At 48.0% G+C, this 22003-nt stretch overlaps 2 protein-coding genes across 4 annotated transcripts in view; one reads left to right on the forward strand and one right to left on the reverse strand.

The window, feature by feature from the left end:
• Window positions 1-4687: 4687 nt before the first annotated feature.
• On the forward strand, window positions 4688-14491 carry LOC111153031 (immunoglobulin alpha-2 heavy chain-like). Of its 2 annotated transcripts, none has more exons than XM_022511837.1 (5): window positions 4688-4922; window positions 11873-12232; window positions 12871-13071; window positions 13393-13458; window positions 14111-14491. In XM_022511837.1, the coding sequence occupies exons 1-5, from the start codon at window positions 4850-4852 to the stop codon at window positions 14410-14412; spliced, it is 1002 nt and encodes a 333-aa protein (XP_022367545.1). In that variant the 5' UTR covers window positions 4688-4849; the 3' UTR covers window positions 14413-14491. The 2 variants fall into 2 exon arrangements, with proteins under 2 accessions (XP_022367545.1, XP_022367544.1); XM_022511836.1 differs by having other exon boundaries at window positions 4689-4922; window positions 12778-13071.
• A 1791-nt stretch (window positions 14492-16282) lies between these two features.
• Window positions 16283-22003, reverse strand: part of LOC111152991 (golgi glycoprotein 1) — a 163894-nt gene continuing 158173 nt past the window's right edge. Inside the window, exon 25 of one of the 2 annotated variants that reach the window (XM_022511784.1) lies at window positions 16283-21367. In XM_022511784.1, the coding sequence (XP_022367492.1) occupies window positions 21200-21367 (168 nt within the window). In that variant the 3' untranslated portion in view covers window positions 16283-21199. The remainder of the gene's footprint in view (window positions 21368-22003) is intronic. The other variant, XM_022511783.1, reaches the window with a different exon arrangement.

Raw genomic sequence — 22003 nt, forward strand, 5'->3', positions numbered from 1 at the left:
ATAACCCTAACTCTAACCCTAACCCTCACTCCATCTTCTCCTCTCTAGCAGGGACATTCATAAGCCCTGGAGGTAGAGTGTTATTTTTGTTGTCGTTGTTTGTTTTCCAGTTCCCTGCAAGGGGCAGGGCCTTCAGGTAGAAGGGCCCTGGTGGGTGACTGGGAGTTGGGAGAGCCTGGGCCACTACTGTCCGGAGGCAGGTCTTTGCCTGTCCCCATTCAGTTTCCCCAAGTGCAAAATGATGGGGCCAAGCCCACCCCCGCCCCACAGCTATGTAATTTTTTTTTTAAATGTAACTGTCGGGGTGTCTGGGTGGCTTAGTGGGTTAAAGCCTCTGCCTTCAGCTCGGGTCATGATCTCAGGGTCCTGGGATTGAGCCCCGCATGTCAGCCTCTCTGCTCAGCGGGGAGCCTGCTTCCCCTGCCCCCTGCCTGCCTCTCTGCCTCCTTGTGACCTCTGTCTGTCAAAAAAATAAAATCTTTTTTAAAAATGCAGTTGTGGGACGCCTGGGTGGCTCAGTTGGTTGGACGACTGCCTTCGGCTCAGGTCGTGATCCCGGAGTCCCAGGATCGAGTCCCGCATCGGGCTCCCGGCTCCACGGGGAGTCTGCTTCTCTCTCTGACCTTCTCCTCGCTCATGATCTCTCTCACTGTCTCTCTCTCAAATAAATAAATAGAATCTTTAAAAAAAAATTTAAAAAAAATAAAAAAAAATAAAAAATGCAGTTGTGGGGCGCCTGGGTGGCTCAGTGGGTTAAAGCCTCTGCCTTCGGCTCAGGTCATGATCTCAGGGTCCTGGGATCGAGCCCCACATCGGGCTCTCTGCTCAGCAGGGAGCCTGCTTCCTCCTTTCTCTGCCTGCCTCTCTGCCTACTTGTGATCTCTGTCTGTCAAATAAATAAATAAAATCTTTTAAAAAAATGCAGTTGTTTCTGGTAGCTGTTTCTGGAATACTTGGTTTGAATTTCTGTAGGGCCAACAGGAGGCAGGCTATAGCAGAGACATAGTCAGAAAACTGAGCTCTCACCAGTGGCCACGGTCATATGTGGTATGTCTGGTAGAAATGAGTGAAGAGTGTCAGGAACGGGGGTTCGAGGACTTATCGTGAAGCTGTTTCATTATTTAGGGGGAAAGGGTGGATGGAGATTAAGGGGTTGCTAAAGCCCTCCCAAACTTCCCCAACCCTATGGATGCCCCCATTTGGGTTCTGGGGATGGGGCCACTGCTCATGCGAGACCCTGAGTTACGGAACCTGGGAGAGAGGGGGTGGTGGGTAGTTGTCGGCACCTCGGAAACAGCCAGCTCAGTCCTAGACATGACTGCTGTCCAGGGGATGGGGAACCAAGGAGCAAACATGGGAAGGCGAGGCGGCTAGGACTCCTCGCTGGAACACTGCCTGGCTAGATGCCCCATCTTCAGAAGCCCAGGGGGGATCAGGCATGGGCCAGCTTCTCACCAGGAAGCTACTCCCAGCCATTATGTCGCCTGACCACCAAAGCGCTACTTACCCAGAAAGGAGACGGTAGGTGCAAGGGAAGGCCACGGGCTCTGGAATCAGGCAGACGTGGGCTCTCATCCTGTTTTGGCTTCGGCTGGCTGTGACTGGCTGTGACTCAGTTTCTTCACCTATAAATTGCAATAAAAGTATTTATGTGGCACACAGTGTATCAGGTTTAAATTTTGATTAATAAATTTATTGTTATTAAAATATAGATTTAATTTTTAAAACAATATAGGTCATCCAAAAATTTAAACGCTCCAGAAAATATACATTAACAAGTCAGACCCCACCCTTGTTTCCCTTCCAAAATAATTAGTTACCTGCTGTATCACAGGGTAAATGTTACTAGTGTTAACTAGTGTTAAGTAGTTAAATGTTACTAGTGTTAACTTGTTTTAATTTATCAGGGACCTGTGTCAGGGTGGTGTCTTATAACATATCCCTACATTCACCCCTGTTTGGGAGACAGCGTTACCCCCATTTCGGGGGACAGGAAGCTGGCTCAGAGGGGCGGAACATTTTGCCTGGCAATACATTACCTCTAAGGAGAGAATCCAGATTAAAAAAAAACAAACAAACCCAAGTGGTTTCATGTCTGTAAAACATCTAGAACAATCGACTCCTCCTACCACATGCTAGAGGCTGTTCCCCCAGGAGCTGGGCAGACAAGCCCCCTGGGAGGGAACAAGAGGAGGGTATGTTTATATCCAGACAGTCCTCAGACAGCACTAGTAAAAATAACAGCAGCAGGGACCAGGCTAAGTTTGCTAAGTTCTTTACACAGATCGTTCTAGACTCATAACTACTCTCAGGGGAGTAGCTGCAGTTCCCATTTTGTAGAAGATGAAATTCAGCCTCAGAGAGTTTAAAGAATTGGTTAACTTCTTACAGTTTAGAAATCACAGAGACAGGATTCAAATCCAGGCAGCCCCACGGGAGAGCCTAAGCTCTTCCACACCTCTACCCTGGCTCTTCAGAGAGGTGGCTAAGAGAAGGTGACGGGTCCGAGGATCGAAGGCAGAGACCCGGCTGGAGAAGCAATGAAAGTCAGAAGCCAGGCTCAGGGGTTGGATTCCAGAAACGAAGCGTTGATGTCTGTCTTGTAGGAGCTGCGAGTTTGTTGAAAAGACAAATACAAACCCATGGGTAGATGAACAGATCTAGGTCAGTGGTGATACGAGCATCACACCCAGTGGACTCACTGTTTTGGCTATCTACCACGGCACACCTCCCCAACAGGGATTTAAGACACCAGTCATCTGTTTTACTCAGGAATCTGTCATTTGAGCCAGGCTTGGTGGGGTCAGCTTGTTTCTGCTCCATGGGGCACCCATGGGAGTGGCCTGAAGGCTAGGGGCTGGAAGCATCTGAGGGTTACTTACAGGTCCCCAGCGGCGGCCAGTCATCAGCTGAACCCCTGCACATAGGCTCTGCTTGCTGTTGCTTGGCTTTCCCCCAACATGGCAGCCCAAGCACATCATTAGTTGTTCGATAATGCAAATTAAAACCACCCCTACCAGGATCTCTAAACAAAAAGACTGAATATACCCAGTGTTGTCAAGGATGCTCTCACACAGCCATTTTGCAAAAGGGCTGGGCAGTTTCTTCGGAAGTGAAATATCCACTTACCATATGACCCAGCCATGCAACTCGGAGGTAACCGCCCGAGGGGAAGGAAAGTGTATGTTCACAGCAGCTTTATTTGAACTAGCAAAAATGAGAAACAACCCAAATGTCCATCAACAAGTGAACAGAGAAGTAAATTTGGTATACAGTGACATACAATTCATCAATAAAAATGAACCAGTGATACATGCAACAGCGTGGACGGCTCTCCAAGTTATTAGGTTGAGTGAAAGGAGCCAGACAAAACAGTGCAGGAACAGTGTGATTCAATTTATATAAAAACCTAAAGAATAGAAACAAACCTGTGATGACAGAAAGCACACCAAAGTTTGCAGGAGGAAACTTTCAGGGTTGATGGATATGTGCAATATCTTGATAGTGGGGATGATTTCACAGGCATATACATGACAAAATTTACCAAACTGTACACTTTTGATACATGGAGTTTACTGTGTGTCAATTATATCTCAACTTACAAAACAAGTACTACAGTGGAAAAAAGGAAGGGTGTGTAGGGTGAGATGCATTGTGGCCGCCATCTTGGCAAATACAACTTACCTCATTCAGCAGGTGTTTCAACCAGGTGTGTGCTAAGTACTTTACAGCGGGCGGTGCTACATCCACCCAGGAACCCAACCCGAAAGCAAGATGAGGGAGTGACCAACTCCACTGTTATCTTGACTGTGATCACAGAGCCATGAGTTCTTGGTCTCTGGGAGGGAAGTGTGCCTCAGGGCTCTGGTGAGCAGGACATCAGGCCTTTTCTCCCTGAGCCACAGGAGAAGCAGCTCCCCACTTCTTAAGACACATCAGAAAGCAGAGGTGCCCTTTAGAGAGCAACACAATGAGGTGGAGGCTTTGTTTGTGGGTGTTGGGACATGGCTAGTGAACTGAGAAGCAGGAAGGGGCCTGCAGAGGGGCCTCTCTTGGGCAGGAGTGGTCCCTCCTTCTTTGCTACATAAACCCCTTTGGACAGGTAAATGCCTACCCAGGACCCTCTGGGAATTGCATCCAGCTTTCCTTGGAGAACCACCGTCTTATGACCTGAAGTCCTCAAAAGATCAGCTGAAATTGCACCCCGCCCCCCAGCCCCAGCTTCCAGAGAGCCCGGCCAGCCCACTGATCACAGTGATTGGCTTGAGCAAATGCATGAACCAGGCTAGGTCAACCAGTATCAGCCTTGGACCTGGGCTCTAAGTAATAGGAAGGAGAATTTTCCTTTTTCCTGGAGTGGCTATGCAGACCAACAGGAGCCTTGGGTGCTGGTGGGCATCTGTCCACCACAAGTGGAGAGCCTGCCTGAGAACCAGACCGAAAGATGGATGCAGAACCAAGAGAAGGAAAGGAGAGAAGGAAAATGTGTTTTTGACATCACGTCCAGGCCTGCGGATCCAGCCATTCCTGAAGCTGGGATGTCCTCAAGACGTGTTTTAGGGGCCATCTCCTTTGCTTAAACCAGTTGTATCTGGGTTTCTGTTTCTTGCAAACCGAGTAATCTTCTAAGCTTCGACCTAACACTCAGATGCCCCACCCCCACGCCCCCAGGGGCTTTCCGAGAGACCCGGATATTGGGGTTGGCCCGCAATTGCGCTGCGCCTGTGTCTGCCCCCCACCCTCCAGACCTAGGGAGGAAGCAGACCCCAAGCCCCGGCTCTGGGGCCTCAGGGAGCGCTCGGTCTGAGAGGCGCTGCAAGCTCCATTCAGACCCAGGGCGGTTACGGAGATGGCTTCGAGCAGGGAACCCGCGTCCTGGCGGGGCTGCGCCCTGTGTGTCTGGCTACTGCTCTCTGTCTCCGGTGAGGTCGCCCCTTCTCCCTGTCCCAGAGCCTACTTAGGTCTCTCTCTCCGTTTTAGAGGGGTGGAGGGCTGCCCAAGGGACAGACCCTGGTTTCGGAGCTTAGAAGGAGTGGGTTGTGGGTGGGAGGGCGGCTGGTGCACAGCCCCGTGGACCCCCACACTCCCAGCGCCTGTGGTGAACCGAGGCCTGAGTGACAAGAGGGCTCCGAGAAGGTGGGGGGTTGAGGGGGTGGCTGGGGGACAGAGGGCCTTGGGAAGGGCAGTTGAGGGATGAGAGGGTCTGGACCGGTACTTGGGGGACGGATCCCTTGTGGGGTGCTGTCCAAAGGAGCTGAACAGAAATAGTAGAAATTCGTGACATTGATTAAGCAGTCCTTGTGTGCTAGACTATCTCATTTAATCTTTATGATGATTCTGTGGGGTAGCTTCTACAACCCTCACTTTTCAGTGACTCTGAGGCTTACCTAAGGTGTCCATGGTCACACAGCTAGCAGATGGGGAGCTGACCTGGGAGCTGCTGTGGATCTGGTGGCAGTGGCGGAGTTCCTGGCAGGAGGATGGGCTGGGGCAGGACAGAGGCATCAGCAGGAGCAGTGGGAGGCTGGGGGCCATCCCGGAGGCAGGAGGTGACCCAGGCTGGGGAGGCTTTGGTGGAAGGGAGGAGAGCTGGGTGACAGGATTGGCAGAACCTGGAGATGGAGACTCGTCGGCAGGCTGAGGAAACTCCGAGGTCGGGGAATGGAGGCAGTGGGGAATCTTCCTCGCACTAATTGTGGAAAGGAGAGCAGAGAGAAACTGAGTCCTCAGGGAAGAGCTACCCCAGGTGCGCTGTACAGGAGCCAGGAGAGAAGGGGAGGGAAAGATGGGAGGGACTAAGTCAGAGGCACTGGAAGGACTGATGGGAGGGGAGAAGAGAAGGGCAAGGTGCGGGTGCTGAGGGCAGACAAGGCTTTGGCACAGGAGTGGTCAAGGTCAGTGCTGCAGGAAGGTCGGGAGAGATGAAGGCCAGGAGATCCTATTACATACTAGTTGTGGTCGTCGAGTGTGGTGGGAGAGAGGGCTTGTTCTTTTCCAAATGTGAAACTTCATTTCTGACTGTAATAGTAAAGCCGGAAAAATACAATTAAACGGGTAGAAATATTAAGAGGTGTAAGACCTCCCACGATTCCAAACCCACACACTACTGCTATTAATGGTTTTAAAATTTCCTTCAGATTTGGGGATAAGAACCGAGACAGACACATACCTATGGAAGAGAATTCTGATTGCTACACATCTTTGACAAAATGAACGTTTCGTTTTAGCCATTCAGGTGTCTGATCTCATTGGAGTCTTAATTTCTGTCTCCCTGATGAAGAATGGGAGTGAGGGACGCCTGGGTGGCTCAGTGGGTTAAGCGGCTGCCTTCGGCTCAGGTCATGATCCCGGCATCCTGGGATCGAGTCCCGCGTCAGGCTCCTTGCTTGGCAGGGAGCCTGCTTCTCCCTCTGCCTCTGCCTGCCACTCTGTCTACCTGTGCTTGCTTTCTCCCTCTCTCTGACAAAAAAAAAAAAAAAAAAAAAAAAAGAATGGGAGTGAGCGAGTTTTCACGTGTACTGACCTTTAGGACATCCTGTTCTGTGAAGGGCCTGTTTGGATTTTTGTTTGTTTTTCTGTTGGTTTATTTGACTTCTTGTTAATGGTTTGCAGTTCTGTATATAATCTAAATAGAACTCCTCTGTTAGTTATATATGTGAGTATCCTCCGTTCCGTGGATCTTTTCACTGTTGTTAATGGTGTCTTCTTATAAACAGAGGCTCCCAATGTTAATGTTGTTTGAATAAATGTTTTTCCATTATAACTGACTTTTTTTTTTTGGCGTTGTATTTAAGAAATCTTTGCCTACTAAGATTTCTCAGATTTATGCTGATATTCTTCTATATTTTCTTCTAAGCTTTACTGGTTTACCTTTCAGATTTAGATATACAATCCAGCTGAAACTGCTTTTTCATTGTAATCTAGGAAGAATAGAGGTTAGAATTCACTTCTTGTGCATATCAAGTTGACCCAGCACCATTGATGGAAAGGACCATCCCTTTTCCATAGCCTTGCAGTATCCCTTTGTCATAAAACTCTATACGTGTTTTGGATTCCGTCCCATGTTCCACTGACCCCTTGTCTGTTCTTGCACTAATAGCACAACCGTTTGCACAACATCAGTCCTTTAAAGGTTTGATTCCTGGTAGTTTAAGTCCTCCAGCTTTGCTGTTTTTCAAGATTGCCCTAGAGATTCTAGAACTCTATACTTCCATAAAAATTTTAGAATGATAAGCCATCATTTTCCACAAAAAGACCCGCTGGGGCTTGATTGGAACTGTTTTGACACTGTGTACCAGTTTGGGAAGAAATGACCACTAAAATACTGAATGTTTCAATACACACACATAGTGTATCCCTCCACTTATTTACATTTTCACAATTTTTTAAATAATATGTGTAGATTTCAATGTAGAGAACTTGCATATTTTTATTAGATTCTATCTAGGTATCTGATGTTTTTGATGTTATCACAGGTATTATTTTATTAATTTCACTGTCCACTTGTACCTATTGTAGAAATACAATTTATCTATCTTCACCATATATCCAGTGACCTCACTAAACTCATTTATTGATTCTAATAGTCTATACACTTAAAAACTTAATATGAATACTACTAGGTTGTCTACAAATAAAATGTTATTTCTTCCTTTCCAGTCCTTATGCTTTTATTTTTTATTTTTATTATTTATTTATTTGACAGAGAGGGAGGTCACAAGTAGGCAGAGAGGCAGGCAGAGAGAGGGGGGGAAGTAGGCTCCCTGCTGAGCAGAGAGCCTGACATGGGCCTTGATCCCAGGACCCTGAGATCAAGACCTGAGCTGAAGGCAGAGGCTTAACCCACCGAGCCACCCAGGTGCCATCCTTATGTGGTGTTTTTATTTTTTATTTTTTTATTTTTTTAAAGATTTTATTTATTTATTTGACAGACAGAGATCACAAGTAGGCAGAGAGAGGAAAAGATTAAGCGGCTTAACCCACTGAGCCACCCAGGTGCCCCTATGTGGTGTTTTTAGAAACAACTTCTGTGAAGTACACATGTTAGACAATTCACTCACTTAAAGTGTACAATCGAGTTTTGAAGCATTTTTTTGAAAGGGTTATTTAGAGATATGTTATTTTCCAAACATTTGGAAACTTTTCAAATATCTTTCTGTTACTGATTTATAATTTAATTCCATTATGGTCCAAGGACATTATTTGTGTGACTTGAATCCTTTTAAATGTATTAAGACTTGTTTTGTGGCTCAGCATGTGATCTACACTGATAAAAGTTCCATGGACATTTGAAAAGAAAGTGTGTTTGGCAGTTGTTGGAGTGGATTGTTCTATAAATAGCATTTAGTAAATCGGTTGATGATAAAGAAAAAAGTTGTTTGATGGTATTATTCAAGTCATCTTTATTCCCAGTGACTTTCTGTGTACTTCTATCAAATATTAAAATATGGGTGTTGAAATCTCTGGCTTTTATTGTGGATCTGTTTGCCTTTCTTTGCAGTTCTATTACTTTTGCTTCTTTTATTTTAAAACTCCATTATGTGAATGACTGTTTAGGATTGTTAAATTCTTTTGTTGAATTAAGTTATTTAAAATTATGAAATAAAAGTTTTTATCACCAGTAATAGTCTTTGTCCTGAAATCAGCTTTATCTTCTTTTGAAACTGCTCCTTCAGTGTTTTTTTTTTTTAAATCATAGTAGCATAGTATCTCATTTCCATCTTTTCTCTTTTAAAATATTTTTGTCTTTAAGTGGGTTTCTTGTGATGGGATATAGTTGGGCTTATTTTCTTATCTAATCAGACTTTCAGTTGAGGTGTTTAGACCACTTACATTTAATATGATTATATGATATAGCTGGGTTTATGGTAGAATGACCTCTTTATATCATTAAGTGTACATCTTTATCTCTCATACTATTTCTTGCCTTAAAGTCTACTTGGTCTGATAGTATAACTATACCAGTTATATTAGTATTTTTACTTTCAATGTTTTGATGTCCTAGTATTTAGGGTGTATCTTTGGTTTGCAGGTTATAGTTGTTAGATTCTGATCCATTCTAAGTCTTTTAATCATAGAATTTATTCCACTTATATTTAGCATAATTACTAATATATTTGGGTTTATATCTACTCTATTGTTTGTTTCTTCTTCCTTTTTCTCCACTTGTTGTCTTCTTTTGGATTCTTTTAAAAAATATCATTCCCTCCTCTAAAAACTTGCTAATTAGGGGCGCCTGCGTGGCTCAGTGGGTTAAAGCCTCTGCCTTCGGCTCAGGTCATGATCTCAGGGTCCTGGGATCGAGCCCTGCATCGGGCTCTCTGCTCAGTGGGGAGCCTGCTTCCCTTCCTCTCTCTCTGCCTACTTGTGATCTCTGTCAAATAAATTTTAAAAATCTTAAAAGAAACTTGCTAATAAATAAAATCTTTAAAAAAAACTTGCTAGTTACACATTCTTTTATTATTCTTTTAGTGGCTACTCCTACAGATTAAAATATGCATTTCTGACTTCATGATCTAATATAACATTATGTTGATCACGTCTCCAGTATGGTGAGGATATTAGAGTACTTTAACTTCACTTGTATCCTCCCACCTTTTGTGTTGTTCTGGTAAGACATTTTAAGTCAATATATATTTTAAAGACATTTGTAGTGCTTTGTGCAGACATTGTTTCTTATATTTAACCACATATTTACCTGTGCTAGCGCTCTTCATTCCTTCATGCATTTCTTTATTTCCGTCTAGGATCACTTTTCTTTTGCCTGAAGATTACCCTTTAGGATTCCTTTCGTGAAAGTCTCATAGTGACAAATTTTCTCAGCTTTTATCTGAGAATACCTTTATTTTAGAGGCAGTTTTCATTAGGAAAACAAACAAACAAACAAACAAACAAACAAACAAAAAACTATGTTGGCAGGTTTTTTTTTCACCCCAGAATTTTAAATATGTCTTTTCACTGTCTTCTGGCTTTCATTATATCTGACATCAGTCTTAGTGTAACAAAGTTAGTACATTAATCAAAATCAAGAACCCCTGTACCCGTGAAACACCACATTAAATGTTAATTTAAAAAGTCTCATTAGGGGCGCCTGGGTGGCTCAGTGGGTTAAGCCTCTGCCTTCAGCTCAGGTCATGATCCCAGGGTCCTGGGATCGAGCCCCTCATCGGGCTCTCTGCTCCGCAGGAAGCCTGCCTCCACCTCTCTCTCTGCCTGCCTCTCTGCCTACTTGTGATCTCTGTCAAATAAATAAATAAAATCTTAAAAAAAAAAGTCTCATTAAATTAAAAAAAATCAAGACGCCGACATTAATATGGGACTTAACCTACCAATCTTAACTCAAATTTCACCAGTTCTCTCTCCAGTATTCTTTAGAACAACAACAAAAAATGTGGTCCAGGATCCAGTCTAGGATCACACTGTATTTAGTTACCATATCTCTTTATTTTGTCTCCTTTAATGTGGAACAGTTCCTTTAGTCTTCACCTTTCATGACAAGAGTGCAGGCCAGTTATTCTGTAGAACTTGGGTTCTGAGCTTGGGTTTGTCGGATGTTTCCTCAGGATTAGATTCAGGTTTTGCATTTTTGACAGGAATACCACAGAAAGGAGGTCGTATTATATCAGGAGGTACAGGATGACTATTTGCCCCATTCCTGCTGATATTAATTTTGATCATGTGGTTAGAATGTGTCTGCCAAGTTTCTCCACTATAAATTACTATTTTTTTTTCTCTCTGTAGTTAACAAGTACTTTGGGGCAGGAATATTTAGAATCTATGAAGCTAACGATTTCAAAGCACATACCAAAAACAAACCAAACCAAAAGCCCAAAACTCTTCCTCATCTATTGATGCTTCTTGCCTGAGCAATTATTACTGTGGTGGTTGTCAAATGGTGGCCAATCCCAGAATTCCTTCTATAATTAGTTGGAAGTCTACAGGAAGCAGTTTTAATAGAGTTCCATCTACTTCTCACTTGCCTTGTTCTTAGGGCATACCCCTTTGGGGTTTTCGACTGAAATCCTGGTGTATACAGCAGGGTCTTTCCTTTTGAGAGAGGTTGAAGTCTGGTCTTTTATCTTCTCAGCACTGTGACTCTGCAAAGTTCTGCTCTGCTTTACAGAGGTTTGGGCTTAGCTTTTAAGGTTCCCATCTTGTAAAAATTTCAGACTTCAGAAAATGGCATGAAATCTGAACTTATATTTGAGGCTTCTCAAGCCTTCGATTTTGTCACTCCAGCCTATGAGACTATGAAAACCTCTGCTAGTTTCTCTTGTCTTACTGTAAAAACCCTTCTGCCTGGGGAAAACTTGGACCCTTAACCTCTTGCCAGAATCAGCAAATGCAAGGGGCTGAACATAGTCACTTTGCATCTCCATGGTTCTCCCTTCTCCATAACCTTAACCCTTCTGGATGCTGTTGCTTCTGTAACTCTCTTATACTTGAAATATCACCTGGTTCTCTGGCTTTCCTAAGTTATTTTCATAGGGAACATTATTTGGCTGCCAACTACTCCATTGTGTTCAGAAACGGGAGTTCTACATTTTCCTCTTGGGGGGAACTGCAGAATACTGCATCATTTGGGTGTCTTGCTTAAAAATGTAACCTCTTCTAATTATATTTATTTTCTCATTATTCAAATGAGTACCGTAATACTCATCTCTGTAGATATACCCATACATGAGTTCCATTATTTTCATAAGATAAATTTATGGAAATAAAATTGCCAGATCAGAGAGTATGATGATTTGCAGTCTTGACAGGTATTGTCAAATGGTCCTCTAGTAAGACCGTATGCTAGGCTGAGCTGACAGTGTCTATAAATGACCATTGAGTTGTTTCGAGCGGGTCACTATCTCCTCTGCCTCTGCAGGTGCCTCAGAGGTCTCCCAGCCCTCTCTGTTCCAGCCTCAGTCTTCTGTGCTGAGTGGACAAGGCAATCCACAGATCTGGTGTGTGGTGCTGGGCAGCCCTGTCAGCGCTCATGTCGTGTCTTGGTACCAGCAGCTGGTGGGGAGTGGCCCCACCTTCCTGCTAAGTCAGCAAGAAGGGATGCCCCCAACCTATGGTTTAGGTGTGAATCCTCGCTTCCTGGCGGAGATGGACCCAGCCAAGAATGCCGCACTCCTTACCGTGGGCAATGCCAGTCCTGCCGATGAGGGCACCTACTACTGTGCCCTGTGGTTTTCAGGCCAGTATGTCTTTGGAGAAGGTACCCGTCTGCTCTATCAGGGTGAGTCTAAGAGTGTAGGGATCTGGTGCCCCTCGTCAGACTGCAGTGGAGTGGGGGGCAGTGGGCAGAAAGGTGCAGATGGTGGAACCCCGCTTGGAGGAAGCCTTGGTCAGTAGGGACCAGTGGAAAGGAAGGAAGGCCCAGAAGCCTAGAGGGCCCCCAGAGAAAAGCCTCAAGCTTCTGGATGGTGGAATCGACTGGGAGCATTTGGGGATGGACACAGACACATTAGGCCCAGACTTCTGGGCCCGGGAGGGGAAGCCTAATCAAGAACATTAAATCCATTCCTTTCCCTTGCTCTGTAGGAAGGATACTGGAGGCCCAGAGGATGACAAGTGGGTGGCAGAGACAAGCTCAGAGCTCATATTCTGGCCAGAAGGCTAGCTTGTTGGGGAAGGTAGATTCCGAGAATGGTAAGGGAAGGCTGTAGAGGAAGGGAAGAAGTGTCTCCAGAGGACCCAGAGGGAAGGAGATGCATATGGACTAGGAGTTTGGAAGAGGCTGGTGGGATTGGGTGACATCCGTCTTCCCTTCATTCCCTGCAGCTAGGAAGGAAGCCCCAGCTCTCCAGCCACCTGAGCTGAGCCTGTTCATCCCAGCCTCTGGCCCTCCCTTCCATGTACTTTGTGTGGCCCTAGGACACAACCCTGACCCTCTCAGGGTCTCCTGGGTCCTGAAAGGCCAATACCAGGAGGATGAGGACACCACTGGAGAAGCTGGGGAGCCCGTGGTCAGCTGGCTGCAGCTGCCGCAGGAGATGGCAGGAATTTCTGTGACTTGCCGAGGCTTGCACCAGACTGGAGTCTCAGAAGTTGTGCTGCCCCTGCCCTGTGGCCAGGGTGAGAACAGAGGCCCTAGGGGGTGTGCTCCAGCCCCCTGATGCAACCATCTGGAACAATGACACTGGTTCCCTCCTGGCAAACTGTTAGATCAAGATAGGCACTGCTGTGTGTGGCCAAGAACCCTGGCTCTGCCCCAGCTTCTGGGTGAAGCCTGGACTTGGCTTTGGAGCCTATGCAGTGACATGGGACCAACTACCCCCAAAGCCCTAACACCCACTCTATCACTCCTGGCTTCTCCATTCTCTAGTGGTGAATGCCTGTATTTCCTTTGGGGGATACAGCAGAGGGAAGCTCTCTGAAGACCATCCTCTGTTCCAGGTTGCAGAAGGCTGGAATTGAAGAATGGGAATGAGACTCACGAGAAGAGTGGACATACTTGTCTAGGTATGGACTCCCATACACTGTCTGGGACCTGGACCCCCGAGGTAGCAAGGCCGTGACTTCTCACTGAAAACGACCCCTTCAGCAAGCATTTATGGGGTACTAAGTATTTCCCAGGGCAGAGAGATGACTGGAACAGTCTGAACATTATTGAGTCTAGAAGGCTTGGTCAGACACTGAGCCAATGTATAAAATGCAAGGAAAACTGCCCTAAGGGCTTTAGGGGCAGGAACACAGGATATTCAAGAGCTCAGAGATCAGAGGGGCCCTCCTGCAGGAGGGTCTGGGAAGCTCCTGTGGGCCATGCAGAGTCAGAGGTGAGCCCTCAGATTCTGGCTGGAAAGGGTGTAGACCCACCTGGTCAACAGCACCGGGGTCTAGTCCCAATTCTGCCAACTCTCTGTGGCCCCTTGGGTAAGTCTTACCTTTTCTTGGCCTCATATCCACCCACCCATCTACCACCCCTAGTCCAAACCATCTTTGCCCTTACAGATCTTGTCTAACTTTTTTATCTGTAAAAATGGGGAGTAATAGAACCTCCCGGAGGATCAAGTGAGCGAGAGAGACCTCTTCAGAAGGAGGCAGCGTGGGGGGTGGCGGGGCGGGGGGGGGCAGTGGGTCCGACTTTCACGCTGTGCCCCTTCCCTCGAAGCAGAGCTGGAACAGACCCTCACTGCTGCGGCCAGCTGCTACCTGGGACTGCTGGGTGCAGCTCTGATCTATGGCCTGATCTTGGCTGCCCTCTGGAGGAATCGCTGCCGTTGGGCCCACCCTACGAAGCCACTCACCCGACAGGGTCAAGGAGCAGCCCTCGGTTCCAGGGCGCAAGTGGGCAGAAGGTGCCCTCCTGCCAGGGCTGCAGAGCGCAAGAGGCCAAGTCCCAGTGGGTCCCACGTCCTCCGAGGGGCTGCCTGTGTACCGGACCCTCCCTCCTTACTCCAGCCATCTTCCTTCTAGTCTGCTGTCTTTTGTTACCCTATAGGTGCCCCTTTTTCTTCCAGACTACCCAAATTTCTCCATAAATACAGGAAATTTGAGAAGATACTGCTGTGCTGTTGGTTGTTCTGGGCAAGGAAGGTGGGATCCTAGGACCAAGACCAACAGTGCCCTGGGGAGGCCTGTCCAGGGTCGGCAGACTCTGGGGACAGGTCAGCCACCCCAGCCTGGAGCCTGATGGGCATACAGGTCCCAAAGCCAATCTGGCTTGTCAGAGGGAAACACATATGGCTGAGGCAGACAATCATGTTTTGCTGCTCACCAACTGAGAAAGCCGGGTCACACAAACCCTCTCTTACTTTTTTTTTTTTTTTAAAGATTTTATTTATTTATTTGAGAGAGAATGAGAGAGAGCATGAGAGAGGAGAAGGTCAGAGGGAGAAGCAGACTCCCCAAGGAGCTGGGAGCCTGATGCGGGACTCGATCCTAGAAGTCTGGGATCATGACCTGAGCTCTAGGCAGTTGCTCAACCAACTGAGCCACCCAGGCACCCCTCTCTTACTTCTTTATCTGCTTGAGAGTTGGGTATCTGAGGTCTTCCTCTTTTTGGTTAAAATCCTTTCATTCTCACCCCCCACCCCTTAAAGATTTTATTTATTTGAAAGAGGGAAGGAGAACACAGACGGAGCGAGAGAGGGAGAAGCAGGCTCCCCGCTGAGCAGGGAGCCAGATGTGGGGCTCCATCCCGAGACTCCAGGATCATGACCCGAGCCGAAGGCAGACACAACCGACTGAGCCACCCAGGCGCCCCTTCTTATACCCCCTTTTGAGAACAAATGCCAAATGCCTCTGAGGATTAAAGTTGGTCAAGGATCCTTTTATCAGAAATATTACACAAAATTTTACGGTAGGGGAATTCGATCAGATTGCTAAGGCAGCATGGTCCCCATGACCATAGTAGTGTCCCCTCGAGGGGCCAGGTGCAGTGGGGCAAGGTAACCCACTTCTCCTCTGTGGGAATACCAGTGACAAGGAGCCTGAACCCAGCCCCTCATTTCCCACGCTTACACCACAGGGCGGCAGCCTTTCCAGGACTCTAGAGCATCTGGCCCCAGACTCCTCTCATTCAGGGTGATGGCTGCCCAGAGCTCCCTACATAGTGTTTGTAGTTCAGGCTCAAAGGCCCCCAAGCCCTCTTCCGCCTTTCTTTTACACTTCACCTTCTCCTGGCCTCTAAGCTACACCTTTGTGGCACCTGCCGAAATGGATCTGAGAAGAAACCCTGATCCCAGGACCCCCCAGTCATCTCACTGCGCATCCCAGCACTTGAATCCCAGTACACACATGTCTACTTTGAGAAATCCTTGCTATCATGCCAACTCCTTAAAGCGAGGACTCCATAACACCCTGATGCAAATTAGCTTTGCTGACAGTGGAGGAGGCAGAAGGCTCAGGAATAGGGTCACAAAGGTCACTAGGCTGTTGGGATGGGGAGGCGAGTGCTGACCAACGGGGACCGGGTAGGGCACGGAGAAGAAACACTGCCTAGTTCTAGCCCCAGTGGGAAGGTGGCCGTGAGCCACTGGTGCTATCCACATGTGCCATCTGTAAGGCCAGGTCCCGGCTATGAGCTCTCCCCAGGAGAGCCTTAGCCTGTGCCTTAAACACATTCGTCAAATGAATCATTCCTAGCACCTCAGCCCGACAGTCAGAAAACCTTGGATCTAGCCTCTGGCTCTCCTCCAAAGGTCCTGCGTCCTACTCTGCCTGACCTTCCCAGCCGAGGAGACAAAGGACGCCAGCAAATGCGGTGAGTCAGCGGCGAGAGCAGTGGGTGCGCACAGCACAGCTGCGCTGCCGTTCCTGGCAGAGCAGGGGGCTTGGGGGTCTTCCCAGTCACCAGAGAAGATTTCACAAGTAAAAACCTGCAAACTCTTTATTAAATTCTCCCATTTCATCTGTACAGAAAAAAATGCACATTATGTTCAGGATCTCAGTAACATCTCAAAATTACACAGCATGAACATGTAAAAACAAGGAACTGCCGGAATTTATACATAGAAAGAAAAATCATTTACAAAAGAGGCTTGTTAATTTTACTTTTTTTTCTCTTTCTTAAAAAAAAAAAAAGTTCAAGGCCTAAGATCTCGCACAGCATCTGCTGTTCAGTCTGTTTTCCTGCTTGGGACAGACCTGGGTACGCTGAGCCACGGGAGCCGCTGGGGAAGCCTGCCGTGGCCCAGCGCTGCACAGGCCACTCCGGCCTGTGTACGGCAGCCTGCCCCGGAGGCCCGCTCCTGCCTCCCCGGCTCTGGCATAGGCCTGCTGGGCTCTGGGGTCCAGGTGTCAATTCCATGATGGGGGAAGGCAAAAACAGAACATAGAGGCACTATCTGAATTTTCTCCTTGCCAGGTTTCTCTACTGCCCGTATCCCAACATCCCTAATGGTGTGTGGTGACAGATCTTGGGAAAGGGGAGGAGAGGAAACCGCCATCAGGATCCTGTCACCCCAGTCCAAGCAGAGAGTCCCACCTTGTGCTCTGGACGAGAACAGTCTCTGGGTCTCCACGGTGACCTCACTAGATGGCTTGGCGAAGCTGGTCACTCTGAAAAGTCAGTCTGGGTTTGTAGGACTTATCTGTTGTCTGAGGTGAGGGCAGGAAGGGGGCTTCCCCTTTGAACTCGACTGCCGTTAACAGGTCACCCTGGTCCTAATGGAGAGGAGGACCAAGAGGAGAGTACTAGAGAGATGGCTGACCGAAGACAGATGAGAGAGGGAGACAGTAAGAAAGAGGCAGGCCAGAACATCAGGTCTGGGTCCACAGCCCCTGGGAATTGAGACCAGGAGAGAAGAGGTGAAGAGAGGGGAGTCCCTAAAGGCCCAGGAGAAACTCAGGCTACTGGAGTGCTGCATTCTTACCATTTGGACGGCACGTGCCGTCCAAATGGTAAGAAATAAAAAGGATCTGCCAGGTTTCTCAAATTTATAAGAATCTGAAATGTAAGTATTATATCCCTAACTGCACACAACTCAAACAGCTGTCTCCTCTTTGTTCTATGGCAAAATTTAGGTTGAACGTGTCGGGCTGGGTTGGCTGGCGTTGTGGCTCTCCATTATCTGCTCACCGAATATAAGCTGTACTCAGGGTGTGGGTAGTTTTTGGTGGGAGAGGGCAAGAAACAGGAAATGAAAGCCTTTCCTCAGAAGAACTTGAGACCAGCTAAGTAAGGAGGCTGTCCCACGAAGCAATCCACCTCTCCCTGGATGACTCACTATAGTGGGGTCTTTGGGAAAGAAGCTGTACCACAGCCTGGGGGTGGGGAGGATGGGAGACATTTCTGGAAGTCATACGCACACATGAAAGTGAATCTTCTCTTGGGAAAATAGAAGCCGGCATAGAAGTTCCTTCCCATTTTGTCTGATGATACAAAAACGGGTAATACAGACCTCTTTACTACTGGATTCTTTTATTACGTGACTTCGGGAAATGGGAGGAAGTGAAATCTGATCATTCTGTCACCTCTTCTGGGAAAGCAGAATCTCCCTCCCCCTCCCCCCACAGAGCTGCTCACTGTCCCCCAGAAAAGGAAGTGCAGGATGTAAGACAGCGGAAGGCCTGCAGGGAATTCAAGCCGATGCCTGCCGAGTACCAGAATCCCTGGCTTCCAAGGACAGGCCGGCTCAGAACAAGCCGACTGGACACACAGCACAGGGCGTGGCAGCCAAGGGGTGTCCAGGGAATGCAGAAGACGAAGGCTTTCCTGCTGGGGTAAACCTTTACTCTGGGTGAAAGGGTAAAGCCTTTACTCTGCTCCCGCCTCAGCATGTCTTGCTAGCAGACTTTTCTCAGGACAGCAGCAAGAGCAGGAGGAGGCCAGGGACACACCAGAGTAAAGGTCTCACCTTCAGAGCTACCCTTCTGTGAGAGACACTCAGAGGGAACAGTCTTGTTCCTGACAGCCTGCCCGTATTTCTGATTTCCTGTACCGCAGAGCCTCCAGCCTGGGAAAGTAACCTCCTGGCTCTCGAGAGTCGTGGAGCACATGAAGTAGGACTCCCTGAGACACCAGAGTGAGTTGACAAGGCCAGATGAGTTACCTGGCTACTGTAATTTGCAGCAACTGCCTGAAGCCTTGACCTTGGGGGACATCCCCCGCCAATCACCTGATGCTTGTTACCATCTGGGCTAGACACCAGAAGAAATAAGGACAAGGTCCATCATCGGCTCCTCCACTAGGGCCACGGCTTCCTCTTCTCGACTACTCTCGACTGGCTGATTGATCCACGACTGACCCATAAGGGCCGCAATCCATGAGGCACAGCACCTGTGCTGTTCCACTGAAGGACAGAACGGAGACAGCTGAGCTGCAGGTTCGGATGGTGCTGGGCCCCCTGGAGGTAGAAACTGCTCAGGACACTATCTGGGACTCTGAAGAACGGGTCACCTGAAACTACTCCAAGCAGGATGGTGAAATGCTTTCTAGCAACAAGCAACTGAAAACACTGGCAGAATTATCCCTTTTATTCTATTTCTAAATATGACAAATGCTTCAAGAATCAAACTCCTTCTCAGGCTTCCAGATTTGCTGGAGACAACTAAGACAAACCCAAAATGTCAAGACACATTAAACCGTGGAGATGTTTTACACACATTGGGAGGGAAAATGTACAGATGGAAAGCGGCACCCGCACACTCACCAAACGGTGAACGTTTATTCTATCCTGCAAGCCATGCCAGACACGTTGGTGGGGGCCTGCGTTTAGACGACATCCCCAGTTCTCATTCCCAAGCTCCCACAGCTCAGGTGGGGACTCCTGGAGGTGGACCATGCGGACCAGCCCAATTCAGTGCCACAATGGTGGCAGTAGGGGGCTTCTGCCCGGACTCCAAGAGTTTCGATCGCAGGACAGGTGCTGAGAATCAGGAAGACCCGAAGAGCATGAATGAGGGGACCAAGCAGCTTAGCAGCTCCCCTTGGTGACTTAAAGTACCCCAGGCAGGGGAACAGAGCTGGTTTCTGGACCCCACTGCCGCCAGGAAGGGTAGCAACAAGAAAAAGAAGAAAACCACAGTATTCAAATACATGTCAGTCAGATTAGACAAGAAGTAATTTGAATCCACTGACCCACACACTGACCCACTTTGTATCGAACGCATTTCAGGGGAGACAAATGTGGTGTAGGTCCCGCAGCCCACGTGGATGGTGGCAAACGAGGGGCAGGGCAAGGAAGGGCGCCATGGTCTATGTGGACAGTTTAGGCACGTGATTTATAATACTCTGTGGACGTCTAACAGGTTAATAAAATATATATTATATAAATATATCTCCTCCTGTACATGCCGCCCCCTTGTGCAGCCACTGTGACTCCAGGCCCCAAACGCAAACCAAGGTGTGCCAGGCTGCACTCTGATGCTTGCACCACTCCCCTGTACACGCCAAGCCTGTCATCCCACACTGGAGGGACGAGGGAGGACGGCCAGGAAGACTGCTTCCATCAAGCTCAGATTCTGGAAAGACTGATGAATCATCAAAGTACAACATTTGGCCAATGCCTACTACAGTGGGTGTACACGGCAAATGGACAGAAAGGAAAACAACCACGGAGAACAGGCTCCATCTTTTAACACAGTAACTTTCCAAGTCCTCTCCACAAAGAGGCATGAGGGAACCTGTCTGGGAAGATGGCCTTGAGCCTGCAGAAGGGTCAGGTTGGACGGCCAGTCACACCCTGAGACCACGCTAAATCTTTATAAGCCACTGTCTCGACCCGCACTGTTGCCTGAAACATAAAGCAAAGTGAATCTATCCCTGCCCCTCCTTCCCGCCCTGAGCTCCCTCCTGTGGTGTGGTCACTGCCTGCCGGCAGGCCTTCTAAAACAATTGCTATCCCCCAGCAGGGTCAGTCCAAATGTGACTGAGTCCTGTGCTAGCCTGGAGGAGGAAGATGCCTGGGATCCTATCCTGCTCCCTGGGACTCAGGGTCCAGCCTCTCGGCACAGATAAGTGACTAACCAGCTTCACACACTTTCAATCTCCTCCCCAACCCTTCACCCTTGGCCTGGGGAAGCTCATGCTTGCTTTACTTCACTGAAGTGAGGAGATCATAGGAATACTCATGGCCGAGGTGTCTTGACCAGCAGTGGCTCTATTAAGGTGGGAACTGGAAGGCATCACTGTTTCAGCAGAAGAAAACAAGACCCAGAGCAGGCTGGTTAGTGGTTTCCCACTCCTCGGTGAAGTCCATGGCCCCCACATGGTCCAAAGGTGCTTTTGAGAAATGAGCAAGACATCCCAGTAACAGCATACTGGGTGGTGTGTTTTCCCTTAAAGTCCTGCCTTCGCTTTCTAGTCGCACAGAAGAAATAACCCCATTGCCCAAGTCACGCCTGGAGGAGATGTGTTACTATATACATTTTTTTCTTTCTTTAAAAATTTTTTTTTTTGGTGTTTTTGTTTTTGTTTAAAAATCATTCGAGTTGCAGGTCAGGTAAGTTGGTTCTGGAAGTACTGGTAGTTCCATTGGTATGAGAGAGACTTGCCTACAGGCAGGCAAACCCAAATTTGCCAATACAGGCAATAACCCAAGCGGCCCGCTGCTGTTGCTGCACGAAATGGTCGAGGAGGAGGAGGGCACCATGGACACGGGCGAAGTCGGAGATGGGACAATGCAGAGGACACCTGCGGCTGCTCTAACATGGGTGTTGGTGCCACCTCTGAGAAGAACGAGGTGAGTGGGTACACTATACAGGAGGGCTGTACAAACCGGGCACTGGACAGGTAGTTCCTCTGGCGGTCAAGGTGGCTCTACCTGTCCTTGAGCTCTCGTGTTACTCGCTTCGTGATACGTCCACACATTAGGCCGATCAGGAACAATATACAGATGCTCCCACTGATCACAGAGAGGATGTAGTTCTTTGACGGAGATGTCATCACTTGCATGGCGAGGTCAGAGAAGCCATCTGCTGGGGCCACCTGGAATGACACACCGCAGCATTGGCCTCTGAGAGAACAGCGCTGGGGCAGTGCTAGCTCTAACTTGCCCCCTCAATCTTTAGTTGATGCCCTTTCTTTTGGGGAGAGAAGACGAGGGACAAGAAAATCAAACAAAGAGCAACAATTCCTTTCCCTGGTTGTAATATGGTGCATATCTACTGATAAAATTAGAAAACACAGACAAACACGAAGAGGTGGGATCTCATACGGTCCATCATGGTGATCTCCACCACCAACCTGGCGGCAGCCCTCACACTGGGGACCTCACCGCAGGTGGGGCCCTGGCAAAATGCTCCAAATGTTTTTGCTTTTTTTCCAACGAGGTTCCATACCCGGCCTGGAGCCCATAGCGGGGCTTGAACTCATGACCTGAGCTGAGATCAAGAGTCGGCTGCTCAACCGACTGAGCCACCCAGGGGCCCCACTGACATGTTTTCAGTCATTTAGTCCTCAAACCAATCCCACATTACAGCTGAAGACCCAGAGGCCCAAGGGGTGCGAGGTGGTTACTTGTACAATGTCGCAAGTTCTTAAGTATTCAGATTTATTTTTATAAACAGAGAGAACAGTTGAAAATGTGTTGGATGCTGCTTCTGTATCTTAACTTCCTTTCAC

This window comes from Enhydra lutris, unplaced genomic scaffold (genome assembly GCF_002288905.1).
Source record: "Enhydra lutris kenyoni isolate GAN:26980312 unplaced genomic scaffold, ASM228890v2 scaffoldscaffold30, whole genome shotgun sequence".
Taxonomy (NCBI): domain Eukaryota; kingdom Metazoa; phylum Chordata; class Mammalia; order Carnivora; family Mustelidae; genus Enhydra; species Enhydra lutris.

What these genes read in the sequence shown, in the direction of transcription:
- LOC111153031 (XM_022511836.1), top strand. Translation starts at nt 4,850, where the DNA reads ATGGCTTCGAGCAGGGAACCCGCGTCCTGGCGGGGCTGCGCCCTGTGT. An exon ending in GCTACTGCTCTCTGTCTCCG is followed by an intron (nt 4,923 to 11,872) that starts GTGAGGTCGCCC and finishes CTGCCTCTGCAG; the next exon opens with GTGCCTCAGAGGTCTCCCAG. An exon ending in GAGTGGACATACTTGTCTAG is followed by an intron (nt 13,459 to 14,110) that starts GTATGGACTCCC and finishes CCCTCGAAGCAG; the next exon opens with AGCTGGAACAGACCCTCACT.